This window comes from Bidens hawaiensis, unplaced genomic scaffold (genome assembly GCF_021521415.1).
Source record: "Bidens hawaiensis isolate Kalapana, Puna unplaced genomic scaffold, B.hawaiensis_p1.1 tig00006258_1, whole genome shotgun sequence".
NCBI classification, from domain to species: Eukaryota; Viridiplantae; Streptophyta; class Magnoliopsida; order Asterales; family Asteraceae; genus Bidens; species Bidens hawaiensis.
In genome coordinates, this window is record NW_027491415.1 from 990,827 (window position 1) to 1,015,911 (window position 25,085).

General features: G+C 34.5%; 2 protein-coding genes, 5 non-coding genes and 1 pseudogene across 7 annotated transcripts; 3 read left to right on the plus strand and 5 right to left on the minus strand.

Annotated features, from left to right (window-relative positions):
* The first annotated feature begins 924 nt into the window (after positions 1-924).
* LOC143631812 (UDP-glucosyltransferase 29 pseudogene) lies at positions 925-2,561 on the plus strand (annotated as a pseudogene).
* A 2,442-nt stretch (positions 2,562-5,003) lies between these two features.
* On the minus strand, positions 5,004-8,587 carry LOC143631853 (putative protein phosphatase 2C 26). The gene is made up of 11 exons (XM_077100476.1): positions 8,349-8,587; positions 8,202-8,253; positions 7,175-7,254; positions 6,966-7,047; positions 6,676-6,746; positions 6,487-6,566; positions 5,639-5,736; positions 5,453-5,576; positions 5,279-5,361; positions 5,153-5,201; positions 5,004-5,056 (listed from the first exon to the last, which is right to left on the minus strand). Exons 1-11 carry the CDS (start codon positions 8,477-8,479, stop codon positions 5,004-5,006), a joined length of 903 nt encoding a protein of 300 aa, XP_076956591.1. The 5' UTR covers positions 8,480-8,587.
* A 64-nt stretch (positions 8,588-8,651) lies between these two features.
* TRNAG-GCC (transfer RNA glycine (anticodon GCC)) lies at positions 8,652-8,722 on the plus strand. The gene has a single exon. It is a non-coding gene; the product is annotated as a tRNA-Gly (tRNA).
* A 1,057-nt stretch (positions 8,723-9,779) lies between these two features.
* Positions 9,780-9,878, minus strand: LOC143631921 (U6 spliceosomal RNA). The gene has a single exon (XR_013153459.1). It is a non-coding gene; the product is annotated as a U6 spliceosomal RNA (small nuclear RNA).
* Positions 9,879-10,971: 1,093 nt separating this feature from the next.
* On the minus strand, positions 10,972-11,132 carry LOC143631911 (U1 spliceosomal RNA). The gene has a single exon (XR_013153449.1). It is a non-coding gene; the product is annotated as a U1 spliceosomal RNA (small nuclear RNA).
* Positions 11,133-12,225: 1,093 nt separating this feature from the next.
* Positions 12,226-12,327, minus strand: LOC143631919 (U6 spliceosomal RNA). Its single transcript, XR_013153457.1, has one exon. It is a non-coding gene; the product is annotated as a U6 spliceosomal RNA (small nuclear RNA).
* Positions 12,328-13,135: 808 nt separating this feature from the next.
* Positions 13,136-13,206, plus strand: TRNAG-GCC (transfer RNA glycine (anticodon GCC)). Its single transcript has one exon. It is a non-coding gene; the product is annotated as a tRNA-Gly (tRNA).
* Positions 13,207-13,253: 47 nt separating this feature from the next.
* On the minus strand, positions 13,254-15,117 carry LOC143631854 (uncharacterized). The gene is made up of 7 exons (XM_077100477.1): positions 14,969-15,117; positions 14,825-14,873; positions 14,598-14,735; positions 14,269-14,349; positions 13,860-14,036; positions 13,456-13,542; positions 13,254-13,352 (listed from the first exon to the last, which is right to left on the minus strand). Exons 1-7 carry the CDS (start codon positions 15,115-15,117, stop codon positions 13,290-13,292), a joined length of 744 nt encoding a protein of 247 aa, XP_076956592.1. The 3' UTR covers positions 13,254-13,289.
* Between the last annotated feature and the right edge of the window lie 9,968 nt (positions 15,118-25,085).

Below are 25,085 nucleotides of genomic sequence, written 5' to 3' on the forward strand. Positions count from 1 at the left end.
AAAGCTTTCATTAGTCATGTATACTATATAATTAACATACCCATATTCTAGATTTACGAAACCGAAAACTAAACCATCACTAATCAAATCGGTTTTTAATTAATAGGTTTTTGGTTCATCTTTTTACCATTATACTAATTCGGGTTTTTATTCATATTTTAATGAAAAATCTTTACTCAGAAAGCCTTGCTTTTAAATAAAATTATATCATAATTAACTCTCAATGTAACACCTAAATAAAATTAATCAAGATTCTTGAAACTTTAATAAAAAATCAAAAACAATAAATAAAATCCTCTACATATATGTTTGATTCTTATTTCTTAGTTTATCAGTATATTTTGTAATATTGTAACATATACTCCAATTGAAAATGAGATAACCCAAAAAATTAATCAAAAAACATGAGAAATAATAATTCATTATCTATGTTTCTATAGAATGAAAAATTTTGCTTTTTATGATTAAAAAAATATATATATCTATGGTTTATATTCCATTCCAAAAATATTTATCAAATTGAATAAGAAAAGTTGTTATCGTTTAGAGGAATAAGTAATAACCACTATACAAAGATCTTGGTATATAGACTACGCATTATTTACGGATCGATGTAATAACAATGCAAAGGATCTTGGTAACACTAAATAAGTAAATATGTATCAATAAAACCCAAAATCACATCCCAATAATAGTTAAAAACAATTAATATTTTCTATAATTAAATCAAACATATAGTTAGGTGGTTAAAATCTAATTTATTTTCTATAATATAAACTCTAAAAATCAGTTTTATTTTTTAGCTTGCGCTTAAAGTATTAAAGATTTTGCATGTAAATAAACTAACATCGTCTGCTATATATATATACATACATACATACATACATACATTACACCTATTAAACCATATTCTTCTTATACCACATACAACCTCAAATCAAATCAAAAAACATTCACAAGTATGTCAATTATGAACTTCAGAAGAAAGGAGTCAGTTTTAATGTTCCCATGGTTAGGCCATGGTCACATATCACCTTTCCTAGAACTAGCCAATAAACTACACAACACAAACCTCTTCAACATCTACATATGTTCCACTCCTGCTAACCTCGAATCCGTCAAGAAATCCTTAAAAACCGAGGGTGGTTTGCCATCGATTAACCTCATCGAACTCCACCTTCCGATATTACCCGACCTACCACCAAACCTTCACACCACCAATGGCCTCCCTCTTCATCTCATGCCTACTCTCAAACAAGCTTTTGACTTGTCAAGCCCACAGTTTGCAAAAATTTTGTCAGCCCTTGATCCCGATTTGCTCATATACGACATGATTCAATCGTGGGCCCCGGTGTCGGCTGCCTCCCTTGGAATCCCTTCTGTGGTGTTTGTCACCACTAGTGCTACTATGGCTGCCACCATGTTCCATCTTTACTTGTACAACTCTAAAGGTATTGACTTCCCGTTTAGTAGGATTTTCTTTCGTCCCTACGAAGAAAAACACAAGCATGAGATTCTCGAGAGCTCGGCTAATAACTGGAAAGATAAAGATCGTGTCATGGAGTGTGTTGGGAAATAGTCAAGTATTGTTCTTGTTAAGTCTTTTAAGGAGGTTGAAGGTAAGTATGCTAATTATCTTTCTAAGCTAACTGGTAAAAAGATTGTATCAGTGGGTCCACTTGTTGCAGAGCCTTGTCATGCAAACATGAACCAGGACAGGGTGATGCAGTGGCTGATCCACTGTGTTTGTTTCTTTTGGGAGTGAGTATTTTCTTTCTAGTGAAGATTTGGAAGAAATAGCACATGGGTTGGAAATGAGCAATGTGAACTTCATATGGGTTTTAAGGTTTCCAAAAAGTGAAACAAAGGTTGAACCTTCAGAACGTTTGCCATTAGGGTTTCTTGAAAGGGTAAAAGATAGGGGTTTATTGGTTGATGGGTGGGCCCAACAAACAAAAATATTAAGACACAAAAACCTAGGCGGATTTGTGAGTCATTGTGGGTGGAATTCAGTATTGGAAGCAATGAAATTTGGTGTTCCAATAATTGCAATGCCAATGCATCTTGACCAGCCGGTCAATGCTCGGTTAGCAGTGGAAGTAGGGGTTGCGGTGGAGGTGGTTAGAGATGATAATGGGCGGCTCATGAGGGACGAGATGGCTTCGGTTGTGCAACGTGTGGTGGCGAGTGAGTTAGGACAGGTTGTTAAAGAAAAAGCGAAGAAAATGAGTGCTTGTTTGATGAAGAAAGGGGACAAGGAGATAGATGTTGTGGCTGCGGAGCTGTTGAAGCTGTGTCACACCAACCGCAGAGGCAACGGTCTTCGGAAGACAAAAAGCGACAGTTTTGTCCTTGGCAACTTGCGTTGTGAGTTGAAAACTGAAGTTTAAGATGAAGCCATTAAGATACCTAGAGGAGAGAGTTAAGAATATGCTCCTTCAGAGTATGAACTAGCTAAAGGTTTGTTTTTGGAATGAACATGCTTTTTATTATTATTTTCTTAAAGACAAACTCAATTTCTACTGTTTTATTTTGGTTTTGGGAAAGGCTACCCTCTTTTATGTAGTTCTATTTTAATATATAACTATTATGAAATTTTGGAGTGCATTTTCAATTTTTTTAGTTATATAATAATGGGAGTTGGTGTTTGTTGATCACTTTAATGGTTAAGTTCAAAGGAGTAGTAAACCATAATATTTGGCCCTTTTCTAATAATTAAATTGAGAAAATGCAAAGATTATGTTAGTAGTTAGTAACTTAGTGTGATGTTTTGTCTCGCCCGCTAGCTGCTTGTTAGCGGGTTGATAGGCTGTTTGTTTAATAAAATTTGTTGTTCGAAAAAAAGTTAGTAACTTAGTATGCCACCTATACATTGCTTTATTACATGATTTACTTTGTTCTTTGTTTTATTTATATTTTTTACAATATTATATTTAACGTTGATAATACTTGTTGGTGTTTTCTAATGAACTGAATTTGATCACCATATTTTATTGAGGTGTAAGGGTTTTGAGTATTTGAGTAAAAGTGATTTAAGATAATGTTTCTTTGGTAATTTAGGGTTTTAATTATCAAGACTTATAACACAAGTTTCTGTCAAAAGATTAATTAGCATTCTAATGGTAATTTACATGAATCGCTAATATTGTGTTTTTTTTATGTCTTATCTTGAAACTTTTGCGAAAATATATATGCAACACGAGTCGTGGTGGCATTTTGGTATTTTTGACTCTCATGGACGAATGTGATAGTAATCTACAAATAATCTTTTTATCATCATTTTTACCGTTTGTGCAATCTACAAATAACACGCTTTGATGATTTTGGAAATCTTTTGGGAAGAGAAACCGATATTTTGTGTATATAGAAGAAAACACAAAATTACATCGTTTATCACAAATATGCCACCTGTTTCGGGTTTATCTTTTACTTGTGTTTTAGTGGTCACAGTTTAGTGACAATTATTAATGTTGGTGATTTTGTGGTAAGGTTAGTTTCTAACATTTATCTCACAAGATAGAAGTCATTTATTCAGATCTGTTTAAAAAAAACTAGTAATCGGCGACACCTAAATTTAAACGACAATAAACAACTCGACCAATCATATCAACTAACAATACAGTTAACAGAATCGAAAATAGACACTAAAAGCAAATTTCATCAGCAAATACACACCTCAAATAGCTGAATAAACACTAGAAGCCTAATTTACCAGAAACAAAATTAATAATCAGTGACATCTAACTTTCATCGGCGATAATCAAATCAACTAATAATCAGATCGACTAAAATACAGTTAACAGGATCCAAAACTAGACACTATAAGCTAATTTAATCATCAAACACACTTCAAATAGCTGCATAAACACTAGAAACTGAATCACAAACCTAATTAATCATTAACAAAATAAACTAATTAGATCAATATAAGAAACAGTTAATAATAATAATAATAATAATAATATGAGATGAGTTGAGTTGAATTACCAAGGCGCGTAGAACTCAACGAGAACGCCGCGATCTTGACCGACTTCCTTCTCGAAGTTATCTTCGGTTAAAACGACGACGAGGTCGGCAACGGCCGGTGAGAATAAGAAGACGAGAGCTAGGGTTGCTGCTAGTGTCAAACAGATCGATGATCTCAAAGACATGATGATTGATAATGATATTATTATTTTGTTGAAATGACATGAAATGAATCGTGACGGGTTTAGATCAGATTTAAAGTTGGGCGTGGGTTGGTTGGGTGACTGATGTTGTGTGCGTACCTGGTCGGAGGAGAAGAGGGAGTAGGGTTTTGTGAAGATGTTATAAGAAAGAGATCTGTGTCTTATTTTTGAAGAGGAAATAAGATGTGTTCAGATCTGTTAAAAAAAAAAACAAACAGTCTTCAAGGGTGACGTCTGCGCGCCTGCAGACATAAGCTCCCTTGAAGATGTTTGAAGAAAAAACAAACACCCCCTTAAAGTCAAACTTATAACTTTGATTTTAAAAGTCAAACGTGTCAATTTGATGTTTTAATCATTTAATGTCCCACTTTAAAACTGTTTTTTAAAGTTTTCCGTTCTATCCTTAGAGCATCTCCAGCGTGCAACAAACTCCGATGTCTGGGTCTAGCTGGCAAAGAGGCGGACGCCACCTCACAGACATTAGCCGGGTGGGCCTCACATTTGGTTATGATGTCAGGGCATTTTGAAATAATATATATCTTTTCTTTTCGTTTCCTTTTTTTTTTCTTTCTTTCGTTTTTTTTCTAAAATTCACCCCAAATATGGGTGGCGAGTCTCATTCAAACCATTTCACTCTCAAACTCAACCTACACACATTTGATCTCAAATATGGGTGGCGAGTATCCATTTTCCATTGCCGGTTATGTAATTTGTTAAGTCTTTAAAATGCAATTTACAAATCAATAAATAATAGTGTAATAAAAACAATTATCTAAGATTTACAAGAAATGTATAGTGATCTTACCATAGAAGCAAGCAATACATTCAGGATCATCAATAACTTACCACTTCACCAACAATTACAGTTATATCATCCATCTTTCCACCTGCACAAAACACTCGGTCAACACGGCCCATTGACCACAATTTACAAACTTTTTTAACTCAAATTTATAAACCGATTAAATTTCGTTTAATCATGCCTGTTAACTTCTGCCCCAGCGCCTTCTTCCACCACGGAACATCAAACCCCTGTGTCAACAAAATTATATAATTTCAAAATACTTTATATAAATAATATGAATATAATGATGTAAATAAATATTTACTCTGTTTCTTGCTTCAATTGAATATGGCGAGTCAAAGTAGAAGTCAACTGAGTGTTTGTACGCAAGATCAGCCAATACCTTAGCTAAAATTTAAATAAAAACTTATTAATGACACTTAAAAATATTTTTTTTTTGTTTTTAAAATATGATACAATATTTTCATGAAAGAGTTACCGGTTGTCACGGCATCTTTATGTTCTTTAATTATTGTTACAATTTCATGGTCAAACACGTTATCAAAAAACCCGTCTGAACCCATTACTATGATGTCCCCTTTCATTGAATCAATACTTGTAACCTGCATTTGTGTGTTTAGATACTAACATAATATTAAAATATAAGAAACTTGAACTTTGTTACCGTGGCGTCTAGATATGTCTGGCTGACTGTCTCTGAGCTCAACTGATACGGACAATCAAAATAATGCTCTTGTGGAAATGTGGAAAATATTATTTGGCCTAAAAGTTCAAGTTTTATAGGAATAATGTTAGGACTGTAAACAAACACGAACGGTGCATGTTCATTTAACTTTAACTAAACAAACGATCGAACACGAACAATTAAACAAACAGCGTTTACTTGTTCGTGCCCGCTCGATAAGAAACATAACGTAAATGAACAAACATAACTGAACATAAATTAACAAATATACTTAAGCAAACACCAGATATAATAAATAAACATGAACATCTACTTGTTGGGCAAAAAATTAATAAAATTAAACTAAATTGTAAAGCTGCGTAGTCATAATTTCATAAAATTAGACTAAATTGTAACGGATCAATTTTTTTTATAATATATAAAACAAACAAACTGAAACACATTTAAACTAACGAACATAACTGAACGGGCATTAACAAACAAACATAAATAAGTTAACGTTTATGAACAAAAATGAAAAGACAAGACACGTGTTGATGTTTGTTCGTTTAAAAAATGACGAACATAAATGAATCAACTTAAATAAACGAACATAAATTAATTAACTTAAGCAAATGAACGTTCACTAACATAAACGAACCAACAAGACATGCATTCATAAGCGTTCATTTAACTAAATGAAAAAAAATGCTGCTCGTGTTTTCATTTATAAGTAAACGAACTTGCGGCCGAACAGTGGACTAAATGTGCGGTTGGTTTACAAGCCTAAACAATGTTACTAAAGAAATAACAGCAAAGTCGAACAAAATAATTAAATGTTGTTTTACCTTTGCGAATAACCCGAATTCCACAATCTCCAACATTAGCAATCTTAAGAATCCCATTATTGTCTAGCATAGAAACAATTCTACAAAAAAAAAAACAAAAAAAAAAAAGAATTAGTGTGTGAGAAAATACTTATATGCGGATTAAACAAGTGATTAATGATTTAATTAAGATAACATGTTAAAACATACACAGTAGCTGAACCTGTTGATGATGTGGCTGCATGTGCTTTTCTAACAAGCATCCTAGGATCATAGTTAACCTGTACCAAAAATTTTTAAAAGTATAGTATAAAACTATAAATTAAGATAATTACAAAGGCCGTCATTTATTTGAAAATTTGTCACATTTTTCGTCATTTCCACTAACCTCGATATTAGATGGAAAATATTCTAACTATATGATCACTTGTCACAAATGTCTTAAAATTATTACTATAATAACAATAAAATAAATAAATGAGGTAATATGTAATAACTACCTCCTCATCATCAACTAAAGATGAAGCTCTTCTCATAAGTTCTCTAGAGAATTGCGCGGGGTCCACATCTTTTTCTGCCCAGCTACCATCATATAAATTGCAAATTCAAAAGATAGTATAAAGTGTAGGTTACATTTAATAATAACAGATTAAATAATATTCTTGGTTAATTTATGGTTACAATCTACAAAGAAATCAATACAACATACCCTGAAACACCGTCTGCAACTGCAATAACTCCACCACTATAACCACTCACAAAGAAAGCATCTTCCCCGCCTTTGTCAACCTGTAAACGAACCAAAGGAACACAAACAAGGTCGTGTTCGTCTTATTAACTTTAACCAAACAAACGAACGAACACATACACTTAAACGAACGAATTTCTTGTCCATCCGTAAGGAAAACGAATGCGCTCATGTTCGTTAAATGGTTCACACACATAAACGAGACAAACGAACATAAACAGACACCAATTAAAATAAACGTAAATACCCAACTTTAAATCTAGAGTACCATCTAGGGGTGACAATCTTGACCCATGGGTTGAATGGGTTGTATCAAAATGTATAAGATGGGTCAGAATGGGTCAAACTAAAAAAAGAAAATGATTGAAACGGGTCAAAACGGGTTGACATTTCTCGGGGGGTTTTTTTTATGGAACGAGAAAAACGGATAAAACTTTTTGGCATTTTTACTTTTTAAGTTTTTGATTTATATTTCGAGTTATAATTTTGTAATTACTTTTTTTGAATTTTTTGGTGAGGGGTTTTGAAATTTTAACTCATTTCAAAACCCCTCACCAAAAAATTCAAAAAGAATAATTAAAAAATTATAATTCGAAATATAAATCAAAAACTTAAAAAGTAAAAATACCAAAAAGTTTCCTCCGTTTTTCTCGTTCCATAAAAAAAAACCCCCGAGAAATGTCAACCCGTTTTGACCCGTTTCAATCATTTTCTTTTTTTAGTTTGACCCATTCTGACCCATCTTATACATTTTGATACAACTCATTCAACCCATGGGTCAAGATTGCCACCCCTAGTACCATCATATTTACATCCAACATTTCAAAAGTAAACAAAGTATGTAAATTAAGTCTAACATAAAATCCAAGAACTATTAGATAGTTCAAGCTTCAAAACGTAAGTAATCAAAGATACGTAGACGAGAATAAACGAACGTTCAAGAACATAAATGAACAAACGGGGCATGTCTCCATGTAAGTTGAGATACCTTTTTGGGGTGTGGAATGAGTTGAGTTCCAACTCGGATAGTTAACTCGGGCCTGTAAAACAACAAGTATATATACATGATGCCTTTAATCATATTTATAAAGTTATGGTAAATAGTATTTAGTGAAAGATGAAATTAGTGTAATACCTTAAAACAGGATTGGATACAGGGGAAGTAGAACAGCGAATAAAACTGAATCTATTTTTTGGAAGGTGAATTGCTGGTCCAGATGAAGAAGATAAGAATAATAATTGATTATAAGAAAGTGTGACAGTCATTTTCCGACCACCGTTGCTCAGCTGTTCGTGTTGGTTACAAAGGTTAGCAGTTCAGTTAGTTAAGTGTGGGTGTGTTTGCGCCTGTGGGTTATTTGATGGACATTTTGCCACGTCATTCTTTACTTATGAACCGTTTACTTTAGAGGATTTGTAAAAGTTGAGAAGATATGAAGCACCAGTGGTCTAGTGGTAGAATAGTACCCTGCCACGGTACAGACCCGGGTTCGATTCCCGGCTGGTGCACTTTTTTGCAGTGAGGAATTAGCGCTTTATGTGATGTTGGGTTATCACTGATGTTTGAATATTCGAATTATATTAGCGCATCTAAGCAACTTTTTTTTATCATGTACCTTGTAGTCAACGAGCCGAGTTCGGCTCGTTTCAAGCTCTATTTTTAAGGCTCGGCTCGTGAGTAGATTTTCAAGCTCGAGCTCGGCTCGTTTACTATTTATTAATTATTTTTGTATATTTTTTTCTATTACAACTTTATGTATAAAATAATATATATTGTTTAGTTATTTTTATAATTAATAAATACAATTTTAAAAAAAATTATATAATTGACTGGCTCGTTTAGGCTCACGAGCCAGCTTGAGCTCGATAAGTGAAGCTCGGGCTCAAGCTCGTTTATTAAACGAGCTTACTTTTAGGCTCGAGCTAATGCTCGGGATCGATTAAGCTCGGCTCGATCGAGCTTTTTAAAGAGCCAATCTCGAGTAGCTCGCGAGCAGCTCGGCTCGTTTGCACCCCTAGCGTCAAGCCGATCCAACTATTGACTCGGTAAGTTGACTCATTTCCCTTCAACACTCCTTGGCCACTAACACCAACCACTCAACCTCTCTGAACCCATCATAAGCTATGCTACCCTTTCTCTTCTCGGCGAGTTAGTTGGTTAATCTGCGATAAGATTCACCGAGAAGTTCTACACGCCAAGGCGAGTTCAAACAACTGCCCAAATAAACTTCTGCGAAAAGATTGGTAAAGGAAGTTATTTGGTAAAACTTATATGAATGTGTTTTTATTTCCGTAAGTATGTTCATAGAGTGTCAGGTTAAAATATTAGTAAAAAGTGGGTTTTTCGGAATTAGATGTTTTAGGTGTGAATTGGAATAACCAAGACTATCTAATAGGTGAAGAACAAAACATGTAAGCAAGAAGAATTTTGGTCTATTTGAAACTATATTTACAAACACTAGCTAATGCATTAAAGACTATGTACATAAACCATGATTTGAGATCATGGTAGCTAATTTGTAGTCTCAAAAGGCTTAATTCCTGAACGACAGGTTAAAATAAACGGAAAATTTTATCATTAATTTCTTGATTTGTGCATGTCATCTGGGGCCATGCTAATCTTTCTCTGTATCGTTCCAATTTTATCAGATGTCTCCGAAGGGACAATGATGCTTCCCCAGGTGCTCTATATAGACCCAACAAATATTAGTCTTCTGACCGATGTGGGATGAATGTTACATTATATGAATTCTAGTTCTTTTCCTCATTATGAAAAGCGTATGTTTAGAATTTTAATAATCACAACAGATTGCGTGTATAAATTAGTTAAACCGATTTACAGGTATTTTTTTTAATATAATAAATTTATCAAACAACGTAAATAATCAGACATAACTTAATTTAGCTCTAGTGGTCCTTACAATATTCTTGTAGAGTTGTAGTATTAGCTTGCATTAACTTTTTTTTTTTGTTGTTGTTATGTCTTTTACCTGATGAGAATGGTTAGGTGTTTATAACTTTATATAGATGGTAAACAGATAAGCTTCCTTGGTGTTGAAATATATTATATTTAGGTTGGACTGTATGCTCGTTGAATAGGAGAAGACCGGATTGTTATCAAGTTTTATAAAATGAAACGAGACGGGACATCTTGAAGGAGGGTTTTCAATTTCATTGAGAGTTCTAACTTCTAACCCACCTTAATCTGATGCATATTGTCTTCATCTGTCGTCAACGTTCATGCCACAATCATTTTTTGATTGTCCAGATTTTCTCCTCTTGCTCTGATTTGCTTTATTGTGTGTTTGTTCAAATCTAGTACTCGTATTGATCAGTTGATTATTCATATTGTTGAAGTTTAGATCAGTATATATGCTTAATGTTTGATCATGGTGGTTTTTTTTCTTTTTCAAATTAAGGTATTATCATGAATTTTTACAAATCATTATATACATCAAGATTGTTCCATATTTCCTACGATTCTCAATAGAATCTTGTCACCCCGAGTGGTCAGAAACAGAGATGCACACAAGAACAAAGCCATAGCGATAAAACAGTAATAAAAATCTTTATTAGAAAAGCAACCCAAACCAAAATAACACCAAATCCTAGTAGAACTCAAACGCTGTATATAATGATTTGTAAAAATTCATGTTAATACCTTAATTTGAAAAAGAAAACCACCATGATCAAACATTAAGCATATATACTGATCTAAAGTTTAAGAGTACAGAAAACATTTTTTAGTTAAGTATTGTGTAGGGGCTGCGCGAACGCAAGCCCTCACTGCCACAAATTATGACGTAGGCTCGACCACTTGGGCCGACCTTAGGTGGGCACCCCTCCTAAGTGCAATGAAGGTCACCATCCTAGGACACGGACCTTCTTGATCATCCATTGACCCCGTCCAGGTAAGTAAGTAATGCTGTGGCTTGGCTCTATTTTTATGCAACACCACACTCCCTTTCCTTTTCTCCCTGACCGATGTGGGATAACCTCTAAACGGCTTATTTAGCTATTCCTTCTTTGTTTCTCAATCCAACTTGTAAAACATTAGCAAATTGAATCATAACTTATAAAAATTCTGCTTGTTACACCAACCTAGTGTTTGATCCGTGGACCTTTTAAGTAAATATCCTAAATTTGACCTAGATAGTGATTTGGCAAACGAAAAAGGATATTTCAGTCATTACCTAGTGATAAGAATGAACTAAATTGATTATTGAAATGTGTTTAGATCATTAAACATGATCAGTGTTTGAAAATGGTCAAGTTTTGGTAATTTGGTATGTATGGCCTAAATTAGAACCGGGTAGTTCTACACGCCATCATACAACCGCACAAAATTCAAAATATTAAACTTGTGTGATATAGTCCGTAAAGGAACTACATGCTGTTTTTTCCTAGTTTTTTAGTGTCTCCCAGAAGTCTAGAAGTGCAATCAGTGGTATTCTTCTCGGTGAATTGGCTAGTCGTATGGACAAGGATTGATCCTTTGTACCTAATCTGATGTGGTTATGGTGTTAAAGTTACAAATGGAATATGTTCGGCATGATTCGTATCATTCATGTAAGTTTTTATTTAAACGAGCCAAAACGTGATTGAACAGGAACTAACGAGTCAATGGGTGGGTTCAAACTCAATTATTGAGATCAGAAGGTGATATTGTTTCACTTTGTAACATTAAAGGAATCATAACCGGAAAGTTCTACACGCCAAGGTGAGTTCATACAACTTCCCAAGTATCAAACTTGGGTGATTTTGCATAAATAAAATTACTTGGCGAAACTTATATGTAAACACAAGTAATGTATTTGCGTTCTGTGCAGAGGAATGATTCAAAATGGAAGATCGTAAAAGGGCTCGCATTTAGCAAGAGTTTGAGTAATGAGTAGTTTGGATAATGGCCAAAGTCCAGACATGTTACGCTGTTTTTGCTCATACCACCTGGTGAACTCAATGATAAGATCAAGGAAGAGGTACGGAAAAAAATTTGGACCATTTCTCGATTTATGCGTGTCATGCGTATTTTTATTATGCGTGTCATCCTTACGCAGGGGCCATGCTAATCTTCTCTGTATTGTTCCAATTTTATCGGATGTCCCCGAAGGGACAACAATTCACATCCAGATGCTCTATATAAACTCAATGCGTATTTTTATTCTTGCCGATGTGGGACGAACTGATGTTAAAAACCCCTTTTAGTTTGTTTGTTCCTAGTTTCCGAACATTTTAATATTTTGTAATATTTTCTTTGCTTATTTTCTTTATATCTGCATATGCTTAGTTAATTCTCACTTTATTCTTCTGCAAAAGAAAAAAAATCTCTTGGATTAAACATTGAGAGTATTTGATCTCAACTTTTTATAAGGTTATCTTTTCTTTCTCTAAATACGTAACCTTTATTATTATTTATATAAACACGTAGTTATATATATACATAACCTTTATTAAATAAATCATGAACGAGATCTTTCACTACTCGTTTGCTGTGAAGATCTGTGAAGGTGATCATCATTTTGCTTAGTGACAAGCTTAGTAGTGAAGATAAACTCTTGGTGATACCAATGACTTGACGTAGAGTGAGTTTGTTAAATCCACCTTAACCACTATAAATCATCGTCTATGGAAATCCTATAATGTAATGCACCCTCTTATGCGATAATGCAAATGTTTAAGACTAGCCTAATGATAATAATTGTATGATACGATTCTTGAATAATTGTTACTGTCGTGATTAAACGTCAAAATATATTTCCTTATAATGTTGTGATTGTGATTTGCATGCAATTAATTACACGGATTATGTGTCAAGTTTTTACTATATAAATTAGATTCTGGCTCATTCATTTTCTAACGATCATTTATCGCCACAAAGCACCTGTGTTATAAGTAACATCCTGAGACCAAGTTGATCATGAAGCACCAGTGGTCTAGTGGTAGAATAGTACCCTGCCACGGTACAGACCCGGGTTCGATTCCCGGCTAGTGCATTTAACATTTTAAATTTTTTACATACACAAAACATAGCAAGCTCCAATGTAAACTGGCAACAAATCAAAGCCTGTTTTCATCATCACATGCTAATGTTCTCAATTAGTGACATTTTGTCTATCCTTTTAACAATCCCGGCAATAACCTGAATTTACCATTCAAGTTAGTACGTGTTTGATAACCGAAAAAGGTAAAAAGAAAATTCCAAAATAACATTAAATTTGATAATAAACAAAGACTATTTTTACCTTTCCAGGTCCAAGTTCATAACTTTTTTCCAATCCTCGTGAAAGAAGAGTCTTCACCGTTGTCTCCCATTGAACCGGTGATGTAATCTAAGACAATCATTAATCATTAAAGGTAATAATGTTGTTTCAAAACAATTTAAACATTTTGTTCAAGATAAGAATTTATTATTTATTTGGAGCATATGAAGTTTCATTTGTCAAATTGTTAGCATCAATAATTTTTGGCCAATGGGTCATAGTTTGGATCATTAAAATTCAACTAACGTAACATTTAAAGACATGTTTTCTTAATTTTTTTAGAAATGGAGCATCATATCATCTAAATACTGTCTAGCTATTTGTATTCACATGCTATTATGTATGTTATAGATTGAGCAAGGAGGAAAAAATTTATCAGGACTAACGTGACGAGCCAAGATTTTCTTGATTGTTTCAGGGTCAGCATGTGGTTGTGCATCGACGTTAGATATAACCGTTATTCTTGGAGTTTTGATTTCGATGGCCGCCAAAGCCGACTCTAGTTGGGATAAAGCTGGGTTCATGAATCTTGTGTGGGATGCCGCAGCAACAGCAAGGCGCACCTGCGAAAGAAAATTAAAATATTGCATATAATTACCAGCAAGATGTAACTCTAATAAGATTGCATATAATTTACCCACAAAATCTACTTATTCAAACATTAATAGCAAATTACTATGACCTAAAGGGACAGAACCAATAATATGTTGAGAACTGCACAATGCATTTATACTTGATGCTTTGAAATTCGCATAATTACATAATAGGTTCTTAGAGGAGGGAGAGAGGGCATACCGTCATTCGGGCCTTGAATGATTTTGCTTTTGCTTCCACAGCCTCAATTCCCTTCACGCCTCCCGAGACTGCGTAATTTCCCTGCTTGATAGAATATATCAGTAGTCCACATTAAAGAAAATGTAAAAACATGAATATTGACTCTTGACTTTTGAGGTCAAATCTATTACTTCCCAAAAGTTCTTATGGCCTTCTATTATGTTATAACTTATAAGTTCAACAATATATATTATGAAATTTGGTGTGTTAAACAAGTTCTTTTTAAAAGATTCAACTTATACCAGAGCAAAATAATATTAATAATAATAATATATATATGTGAGCATTACACTGCATAAGAAATTTGCAATTTGAACTTTCCCGTCTTCCTCGACTTCTTCATTGGCTGCATCACAGAGTTGTTGCACCTTATATGAATCAAGTCCAATGATACTGACCATGGCACCTTTAGTAGCATTTGCAGCTTCCTGAGAATTATAATACCACAAATATTTATATATTATTAAAACTTTTATCTAGTTTAGTGTGTAAAGTCTTTAATTCATAAAACCAATACCTGCATTGCTTGACCTCTTAATTTAACCAGCTTGAGACCATCTTCAAAGCTAACAATAATAAATTAATAAATACTTACAAAGATTATATTGTGTGTTAAATATAGTTGTGACGATAACGACAATAATAATGACAGATGACTCACCTAAATGCTCCAGCAAATGCAAGAGCAGTGTATTCCCCTAAACTTAATCCACAAGTAACATCTACAGAATCGATTATTTGTTGACTTCCAACACGGGCACGCAATATCTCTACAGCAGCTAGACTAGTAACATAGATAGCTGGCTGCATCATTATACAATAATAAGTCAATTAGTAAATATGTGGTTTTAGTGCATAAAACTTCTTGAATAAATTTATTAAACATAAATCATTTTTTAACTGAAAAAAATATAGCATGCCTGGCATATAACAGTGGAATCCAACTTTTCTTTTGGCCCGTTAATGCAAACGTCCAAGATGTCGAACCTTCATGCATGTAAAGATCAAAACTTTGGTCACTAAATCATTAAGATGAACTTTTTTATACTTTTATACTCAAATTTAGAACAATGGATGAAAAAATTGATACAAAATATATTTGTATAATCATAATTTACTAAAGAAAGCGTTGATCGAGCCCACCCTAAAATTTTATTTGCCTTGTTGTACAACTCTGCAGCAGCAGGTACCTTGTGAGCCTCATGTCCCATTCCAACTACTTGGGCACCCTGAAACAAATTTAACTATATGATTGTTCATAATTCGCCAAACCAATCGAACTGACCAAACCAAGAAAGTTAGCCGGTTTGGCCAGTTTGAAATATGTACGGTCTGGTTTTAACAGTCTGACGATTTATGAGTCGGTTTTGAGCCTGAAACTTTGAACCTACCACTTTAACATTTGTTATTTATTTCCCATTAGAAATATAAATTTAATTAGTCCAAACATTTATGAGAGAGTTACGCATTTAGTCACCGCAGTTAGTTATTAATAGAAAAGTGGTGTTATGTGTCATAAATCATATTAAAGGGTAATTGTGTCTTTTCAACATTAACACCCTAATAAAATACTTTTTCAAACCATATAACTCGTAAACTTCGTAAAAAATAATTTTATACGTATAGTCAAATATCCATATATTGTTAAAAAAAATTAATACAAAATTATGATTAAAAATTTTGTCTAAAAACACAAAACCAAACCGAATTACCGGCAGAACCTGCCTAACCATTTATAGAACCTACCCAAATATATAGATTCTACGTAATATCGAATTTGAGGCTACTCTAAAGTCATCTAGTAGAACATAATTTCATAAACAGTTTCAACAATTTTCTGTAATCACATTCCAATCAAACAATGGGAACAAAAAAATCAATTCAAAATTTGACCTGACCGGGGAACATGAAGGCAGTTGTAGGCTTATAATTCGCGAACAATGCATCGTCAACTGCAGTGTTTGATCCAACTGATACGCTCATGGAAACTCTAGATTTATTATTCACATTACGACGTTGAAATCCATGTTTAAGACCTCTAAACCAAACTGAAGATGAGATTTTTAAAATGGACGAATCGTGAGCATGAAAACGCGCATGGTGATTCAATGAAACCGAAGGAAACACTAGAGACAATGACACCATTTTCAAGAATTAAGACTTGAATGAAGGTTGAAGATAGTATCTTTGAGTTTGAATTTATAGTTTAAAGCATTGTATACATTATTAGATTATATTATTATTCTAACAGCATTGTATTAAATCATAACTAACACAATAGTTATTTCTTGAAGTTTTTTTCTAAATCACATCACACTATCATAACCTTTTGATTTTCCTTCACATTAATAGCCACAGACCCATCCAAGTTGGGACTAACATAACTCCACTTTCATAAATGCATCTTATCTATCTAACTATTAAAAAAGAATCCTTCATCCATACGACATTCAACTAGTTCCTCCACATATATGATGTTAAATAGATTCATGTCAGTTATTTCATATTATATCATGACCCATGATTCGTTTTCCATGGCATAGCAGTAAGATTTTGTAAAATTTTGAAAAATAAATTATTGTGTGATACGGGTATTGAACCAAAGCCTCATGTTTCAAACTAAAGATGTTTTACCAATTCCACTTAAGTGCTAATGTATTATATTTTTTGACTTGACGTATATAAATATGTCTTCTCTTAAAGTATAAAACCAAAATTATATTTAATTGTTGACCTTTTATAATTCACAATATACAAATTGTATATTGTGAGAATTGAATACCTTAGGGCTTAGACTTAACTTATTTAGGTCACATACCATAATGGTATTTCCCTTACATATATTATTATTATTATTATTATTATTATTATTATAATTATTATTAGCTTTTATATAGCTGTTAAACTGTTATCTTATTATTAATATTATTATAATTAGTAGTAGTTTTTTTATAACTGTTAAACTTGGATTTCATTTATTTTGCTTCATACACATGTACTTAGAGCCGAGGGTCTCTCTGGAAACCACCTCTTTATTCCTTTGGATAGAGGTACGGTGTGCCTACATCCCACCCTCCCCAAACCCTACTTATAGCTTTGCTGTCGGTGGGATTTTACTGGGCATGATTGATTGATTGATTGAATATACAAATTGTATAATATGCAAACGATTTATATCTTTTTTGTTTCTTTATCTTATTGACCAAAATCAAATAATTATTATGTTTTATTTAAATTAAATCATATAAATATGACATTTACAATTCTTAAAATATATAACATGCATATATATATATATAGGTGTATATATATATATATATTCGTTTTTTTTTATTTCCACTCGCATGTGTCACGGATAGCTAACCAGATACACAGTAACTCAACACACATCTAGAATGGCAGCACTAGACTTTAAAAAAAATGTTCATCGACATGTAAACTAATTTAAAATATAGTAACTCGATTAAATTTATGAATAACCGAGTCTCGTAACTTCATGCTATAAACTATTAAATAAATTTTGCGTCATTCGTTTCTTAAACCTGTCCGAATAATGGATAAGGTAAATGCCCGGTTTATTATTATGTCCGAATCCGAAAACAATGATACATACATCTTTGTGCTTTGTTTTTATAATAGTTAATTTTTATATAATAGTAATTATTATTAGTCATCATCAACCTTTAAATTTGTTTTATTTTTACTGAAATTATGTTAAATCAAACTTTGTATATGCCATGTCGTAAAAAAAATATTTTGCTCCATGGACCAAAATGCCGGGTCAAGTGTTAATGGGCTGCAGCTGTTTCAATATATGTGCCCATTTACATGATGATGTCACATTGTCACCATTTCTATTATGGGCTACCGTTGTGCTCAACTTTTAAGCCCAACAAAATGGTGATGTGATCAATTCTACTAATGGGCCAACTGTTGTGCTCCATTTTCAAGCCCAATAAAGATTGTGAGTTACTGAGTTAGATCACTTTCATTAATGAGCTACCATTGTGCTCAGCTAATAAGCACAATAAACATTTCCATTAATGAATTTTATGCTTTCTACCCTCATGGCTTGTTTGGTATGGGGTCATAAAATGGACAAGGAAATGAAACGGACAAGAGAATGGAAGAGACAAGGTAATAAAATGAATTATTATCATTCCGTTGGATGTTAGGTTACCATGAGAAATGAAATGAACTATTATTTTGTGATGTTTGGTAGGTAAAAGACGCGATAAAATTAAAATGGCAGTAAGTGGTGGTAGGTGATGGTGACGATGGTGGGTGGTGGGCGGCGCCGCTGCGGATGATTATGCAAGGATTTAAACCAACGGATCTTATGACATTTGTGAAGTTGGACACCATACCAAAGGCTATATGTAGTGGAAGGCAACAAAATGAGGGAAAGATTTTTGACACGTGACGCCACGTCAGCAGATGTGCTATTTTAATTTTAATGGTGTAATGGTTTGTAACCCAAAAATCCCCCAACCCCACTTATTGCCTAGAGGAGGGGTGTTGTAGCCTCTTATCGCTCAAAAGACCACCAACTTCTCGCCCACTACGCATACACTAACAAGTCTTGAGTCCTATACTTTAAAATAAATTAAATTAATTGAAACTGAAAAATTGGTGAGAAGGTGTAGATTATGGGTGTAGTTGCTTTAAAGAACAATGAAATCAATGAAAAGCAAGCATAATACCCACAGATGAAACATCACGTATATGCAAAGATGTAACTATTCATGATTGATTGTCAACCCCTATCACTTAGTTCCTTCCCTAGGAACACCTTTTCCAATATATCTTCTTAAATAGTAATAATCTCGGTATATAATAATTAAAAAATAAGATTTAATTGTTGTTAATTTGAAAAAAAAAACAAAAAACAAAAAAAGTTACAAATTATTTATATTATAAAATGAGATTAAGTGCAACTAGTTTTAAAATGAAAAAACTAGCAGATTCGCCTATACGATAAGACACTAGAATTCGGTTCGTATTAGTTCAATTCGATTTGTTACACATAGATATGTTCAATTCGATTTGTTACACATTGAAATGGAAAGTCATAATATTACCGTGCATATCCTAACATGCTTATCCTAAGCTAATATCAACTTTGATTAAACAAACCATGTTTCATCATTATAGAGATAAAATTTGTTGCAATCTATCTCATCCCTCCATGTGAAACCCTTACACAATAACATGGCCTTGTACCTTGCCTTTTGTACCATGGAAAACATTTCTTACTTATCTACATCCACTTACATCCCACTAACCTAGTAACTTTACATGATTTTTCAACCAATTTTTATATGCTATTATTGTACAAAGATTGCATATCTTCTATCCTTGCTTTAATCCACATGTCTACAATGACACACGCCTATATATGTTCTTCCTCTTCAACTACAAAGCATATGCCAGAATATAATCTAATGAATATCTTTGTTGCATGATCTTAAGTTTGTTTTTTCTTGCTAATGTTTAAGTGGAGAATCTACCAATAAATATTTGGTTTTCATCAAACGAAGTTCAACACAAAGCTTCATATTAAGTTTGTTACAACATGATATATCAACTAAAGCGTGTCAAGGGCTGTTCAGCAGAACAAAAAAAAGGTGTGACAGAGAACATTAAATTAATTCAATGAGCTATAATTAACAAAACTTAAGGTATTTAAGCACCAACAAATAAATACATTTTTTTAAAGATGACAATTTGACAAAAGGAAAATCAAGCAAGAAACTAAAGACCCAAAAGCAAACAAAGTATTATAATTATAGTGAAATCAAACCAGAATAAAAAATAATACCAACTAGATTGATCAAACTTGGCTCTATCAATCCAAGGCGGTCAACTTAGGCTGATTTTAACCTAAAAAATAAAACATAATTTATATTTCTATTTGATTAAATAACAAATATCATATTTTTTTAATTACAGATTAGCAATTTTTATTATAATTTAGTATTTAGAAATGTATTTCTCTTATTTTTACAGATATTCATATATTATGTTATATATATTAGTAACTTATGATATTTGATATATACATAATATCCAAAATTATTTATTTTTTATTTACCATTTCTAGTACTCCGAGCACACCCAACTTATCAATATGTCGCCTAGCGACCTTTGGAACCGTCTTCTAAACACATTTAAGAGGGGTTGTAAATGCTAAATTGTTAAAACTCAAAGGTGTGAATGTTAAAAAAAACACAAGTACAGAGATGTGCTTTCCCGATGGTGTAGAAACTTGGTGAGTCGAATCACAGTTTTATGATTAGATGATAGGCATAGGCCTACCTACCTCCCTACTACTCTAAGTTTCAGATAGGCATGTGGAGGGTATTTATGTCCTTTCCGTTTTAGTGAGTGGTCAAAGGGTGGTCAATAGTCATAGGTGAGTAGCCATGTGAAGGGTATTAATGTCCTTTTAATGATATCGCATGTATGGTCATAATAATGAATCAGGGGATACGATAAGAGAGTGTGTGGGCACACAATTGTGTCTGAGTACATTGTACTATGTTTCCGAGTATTACGCCGGCTCACTTGGGGGGTCACGTACGGATCACAAAGTTTTCTTTACAATAATATACTATATTCGTACCATGTTTGATTTGAGTGTTTATTGATATACACGGGTTACGGTTTGAGTAACCGAACTACTTAAGCAATTGAAGTTGACAAACGAAGAGGAAAGTTGATTTGAACACAAAAGTATCTAGTATATGACTCGTCTATATGATGAATGAATAAGTATTTTTCTATATATGTGATATGGGTTTTGTATTTCAGTTAACTTAGACAGCTTTTTAATTATGTGAAGGTTTCTTTGTTTAATTAGAGTGGCTAGTTTATGCGAATTATATAATTTGTTAAAACAAAACGTTTCATCAAAATCGATAATGGACGTCAAATTCATGTTTGTTCTCGCCTTTTGGGTTATAGGCCGGCGTTTTGAATTATCAAGTCCACCTTTCAATCTTATTTCTAGTTCTTTACTTTAGATTTGAGGACATTTTAAGAGTGTCTTTCACTTTTAAACAAAAGTGCGTGTTGTTAGGCACGAAAATTTGACACCGTGGATACGTTATCCTGATGTATGTTCTTGGATCAGTTATCCTTAGACAGATCCTGTCAGGATCAGTGGTCATCAGTACTTGGTATTATTAACAATTGTTTCTTGTGTGTAGGTTGTTATTTAATAAGTATAGCGGCTCCAAGTCTTATTCCACCGGATATCTCGCTATTGGACTTGTCAAACACGTGGTCAAATGGCTGTAACACGTTTAGTGGGAGAAGTGGCGGATTTATAGGACTTCTTGTTGTGTCACAAATAACTGAGTACTGAGGATATGTTATTCTTGAAGACATGTCTGGATCAATTATCCTTCTGAAGAGTTCCAGAGCTATGTCAGGATCATGGATCCTCGGTATTTGATGTTGTTAACGGTTGTTTCTCGTATGAATGTTGATATTTATCAACATTAACGGCTCCAAGGACCAAGTCTGCCTAAACTTTCGCTACAAGACTCCTTTATGCACGTGGTCAAAGATATGGAGTGGATAGTGGAGGATTTGCGGATTTTTAGGACCTGTTTGTTAGTTAGTTATTAATTATTTTCTTTATATACTGAGATTATGATCGATTAGGAGATTCATTCATCACTGTATACACACACACTCAGAGCAGAACCAACCACTCTCTGTATACATTAGCAATTCTTGTAACATCGATCTAATCTCCACAACACTTGTAACCGATTTTTACCATTAATAAACTTTACGGTTATAGTTTTCACCGTCCGGGGGTTTTTTGTGCCGGAGATTACTATAATCACGTACTATCCGACCAAAAGTTACCTCGTTGATCCTTGATTGAAGTGATTCGACCAAAGATTATCTTGTTAATCCTTGACCGAAGTCATTTTATCAAAGATTGCCTTGTTAAGTTTTGACCGAAGTAAGATTATCGTAATTAAGGGCTTTTTCCCTCTTGATCAAATCACGGTGTTCATCTCTATTTCGTTCCTATAATCGTTGTTATCATTTTAGCACTAAACCTCACATAACAGATTTGGATACATTATCCTTAGCAGATTTTTGTCCAAAACAATTTGGCGCCCACCGTGGGGCAATTGGTGCTATAATCCGTATCATTCCTATCATTCTCAACTTTTTCATACCCATATCACTATCAATGGCCTCTCAATCAACCTCTGCTTCATCAACCATGCCGGCTACGGTTCCTCTCTCATCAAGGACTTTGCCACCGATGCCTCCTCCAATCACGGGAACGCAACGGCCTACTGCTGCTGGAAGCAAGACGCAACTACCAGTCTTCCAGAGCTCAAAAAATGTTGCTGCCTCAGTGGTTAATACTAACAGTGATGTTTCATCTATGTTTTCGCAGGTTAAAGCATACATGGAGCAGCAGAACAAGACCAACCAGAGGATCCTTCGTGAGATAGAAGATCTCAAGAAGAACAAGAGGCCAGCAGAGGATCTCACCCCCTGATGCCAAGGATGCTGGATTTCACCAGTCCAGAATCCATGGCTCAGTTCTCTCAAGGATCATCTATCCTTCAACAGGGGTCCATAGGTCAACAGACTCAAGGATCCTCGCTAGTTCAGCCAGGATCATCTATCCTTCAACAGGGATCCATGGGTCAGCAGAATCAAGGATCCTCATATTATCGGCAAGGATCGGTCATCCTTCCACAAGGATCCTATAGTACCCAACCTCAAGGATCCTCATATTATCGGCAAGGATCGGTCATCCTTCCATAAGGATCCTGTAGTACCCAACCTCAAGGATCCTTCACCCCGAATCAAGGATCCTTCTTTCCGAATCAAGGATCCTAGGGCGTCCAACATCAACGATCCTCTGAAGTCCATGAAGGAGATATAATCCCCATGCATACCATAGCTTCTGGAGGACCTACTCCGATTGCTGACTCCTCTTATCCCAGATACTCGTCTGGAATACCAAACTCCACCCAGCAGAGAGGTAACCGGTACGATCCTATATCTTTAGATACTAACCATGTTCCCATGCAGGATTCAGGTATCAACCAGGACATGGCCAGAGAATTACAGAAGCTAAAGGATATGATATCCAGTGTCTCGGGAGTGATACGTCCAATCCCTGAAATACCGTAGGGCAGTCACAAATTATCCAGATTCGCTCCTCCCATATGTGATGCTGAAATCCCGAAGCGGTTTCAAACTCCCAACATGAAGACGTACGATGGTACCACTGATCCTGAAGAGCATATAGCCCAACACAGGGAAAGAATGGAGATCAATCCAATTCCCGAGAGACTCAATGAGGCTTGTCTGTGAAAGGGTTTCGGATCCACACTAACAGGATCTGCATTAAAATGGCTGCTAAGTCTTCCTCCCTTTTCTGTTATTTCTTTCTCACATTTAGTTAACTTGTTCAACATCCAATTTTCTTGTAGTAGGAAATTTGAGAAGTTAACTAGTAACTTATATAGAGTTGTCCAACCTTATGATGAGTCCCTTAGGGATTTTGTTACAAGGTTTGGCAGGGAGGCCCTAGAGATTCCTAATCTTGATATAGTTACAGCTGTTGAAGCATTCAAGATGGGACTTCAAAGGGGCTCCCCATTTTATAACGATCTTGTGATGACTCCATGCAGGACTTTAGATGAAGTCAGAAACAGGGCACTCATATTCATAAGACTAGAGGATGATAAAAGGATCTAGGAAAGATTGGGTACTTCAACAAAATAGGAGTCACCCGGTAAGAAATCAAGGATCCAGGATCCTGAAGAAGCCCCTTAGAAAGCAGCAGCACCACTACCATATGCGCACGTGATCAACTTCGTCTCCAGAGGCGCAGATATATTTTGAAGTTCCTCTCCGACAGCAGAGACCCTCGTTGAGAAGACCGAATTGAATAATGGGGAAAGACCGCTTATCCCCACTACGTCAATAGCCGATAAAAGAATCTTCTTTGAACAAGAAGATAGTATAAGGATCCATGATCCTCATCGAGATGCTCGCATGATCAATTTCATTTCCGGAGGGTCAGACATATGCGGCACTTCTTTCTCTGCAGCTAAGAGGCTAACCAAGGAAATAAAATTGGATGGCGGGAACCAACCGATTATATTCACCACTCTGACCACTGACAAAAGAATCTTTTTCGATGAAGAAGACAAATCAAGCATCCAGGATCCTCACCACGACGGTTTTATTATTACTTTATTTATAGCTAACCATTATGTTCGCAGGATCCTAGTTGACGGTGGTAGCTCGGTCAATATCATCCAACATGATGTACTTCAGAAAATGAACATACCAGATCCAGACATCATCCCAAGAACATCGGTGCTAGTTAGTTTTAGTGGAGAAACCAAGAAAACATTGGGGGACATCAACCTCCCGATATACATCGAAGGGTTAAATTCTTATAAAAGATTTTGTGTAATTGATAACCTTTCTTGTTGCAATGTTATTTTAGGCAGGCCTTGGCTACATGGAATGAAAGCAGTGGCTTCTACATACCATCAGTGCATCAAGCTTCCTACCCCTTTGGGGAGTAGTGAGGATAGACGGTGATCAGGTGGAAGCCAAGAACTACTATTCTTCGTCAATGAAGTCGACAGCCAAGCAGACTGTGGCATAGCAACCACAGCAACATCCTAGGGACGTTCTGGAAGCTCGGGAGAAAGACGTTAAAGAAGTATCCTTCGATCCCGAGGATCCAGACATAAAGGTGTTCATAGGAT

Excerpts from the sequence above, each read along its gene's own strand:
- LOC143631853 (XM_077100476.1), bottom strand. The coding sequence starts at position 8,479 with ATGACTGTCACACTTTCTTATAATCAATTATTATTCTTATCTTCTTCA. Across the intron at positions 8,254-8,348 it reads GTATCCAATCCTGTTTTAAG|GCCCGAGTTAACTATCCGAG; the intron begins GTATTACACTAA and ends GTTGTTTTACAG. Across the intron at positions 7,255-8,201 it reads TCATTCCACACCCCAAAAAG|GTTGACAAAGGCGGGGAAGA; the intron begins GTATCTCAACTT and ends GTTCGTTTACAG.
- LOC143631854 (XM_077100477.1), bottom strand. The coding sequence starts at position 15,117 with ATGCAGCCAGCTATCTATGTTACTAGTCTAGCTGCTGTAGAGATATTG. Across the intron at positions 14,874-14,968 it reads GCATTTGCTGGAGCATTTAG|CTTTGAAGATGGTCTCAAGC; the intron begins GTGAGTCATCTG and ends TATTATTGTTAG. Across the intron at positions 13,543-13,859 it reads AGAAAATCTTGGCTCGTCAC|ATTACATCACCGGTTCAATG; the intron begins GTTAGTCCTGAT and ends TGATTGTCTTAG.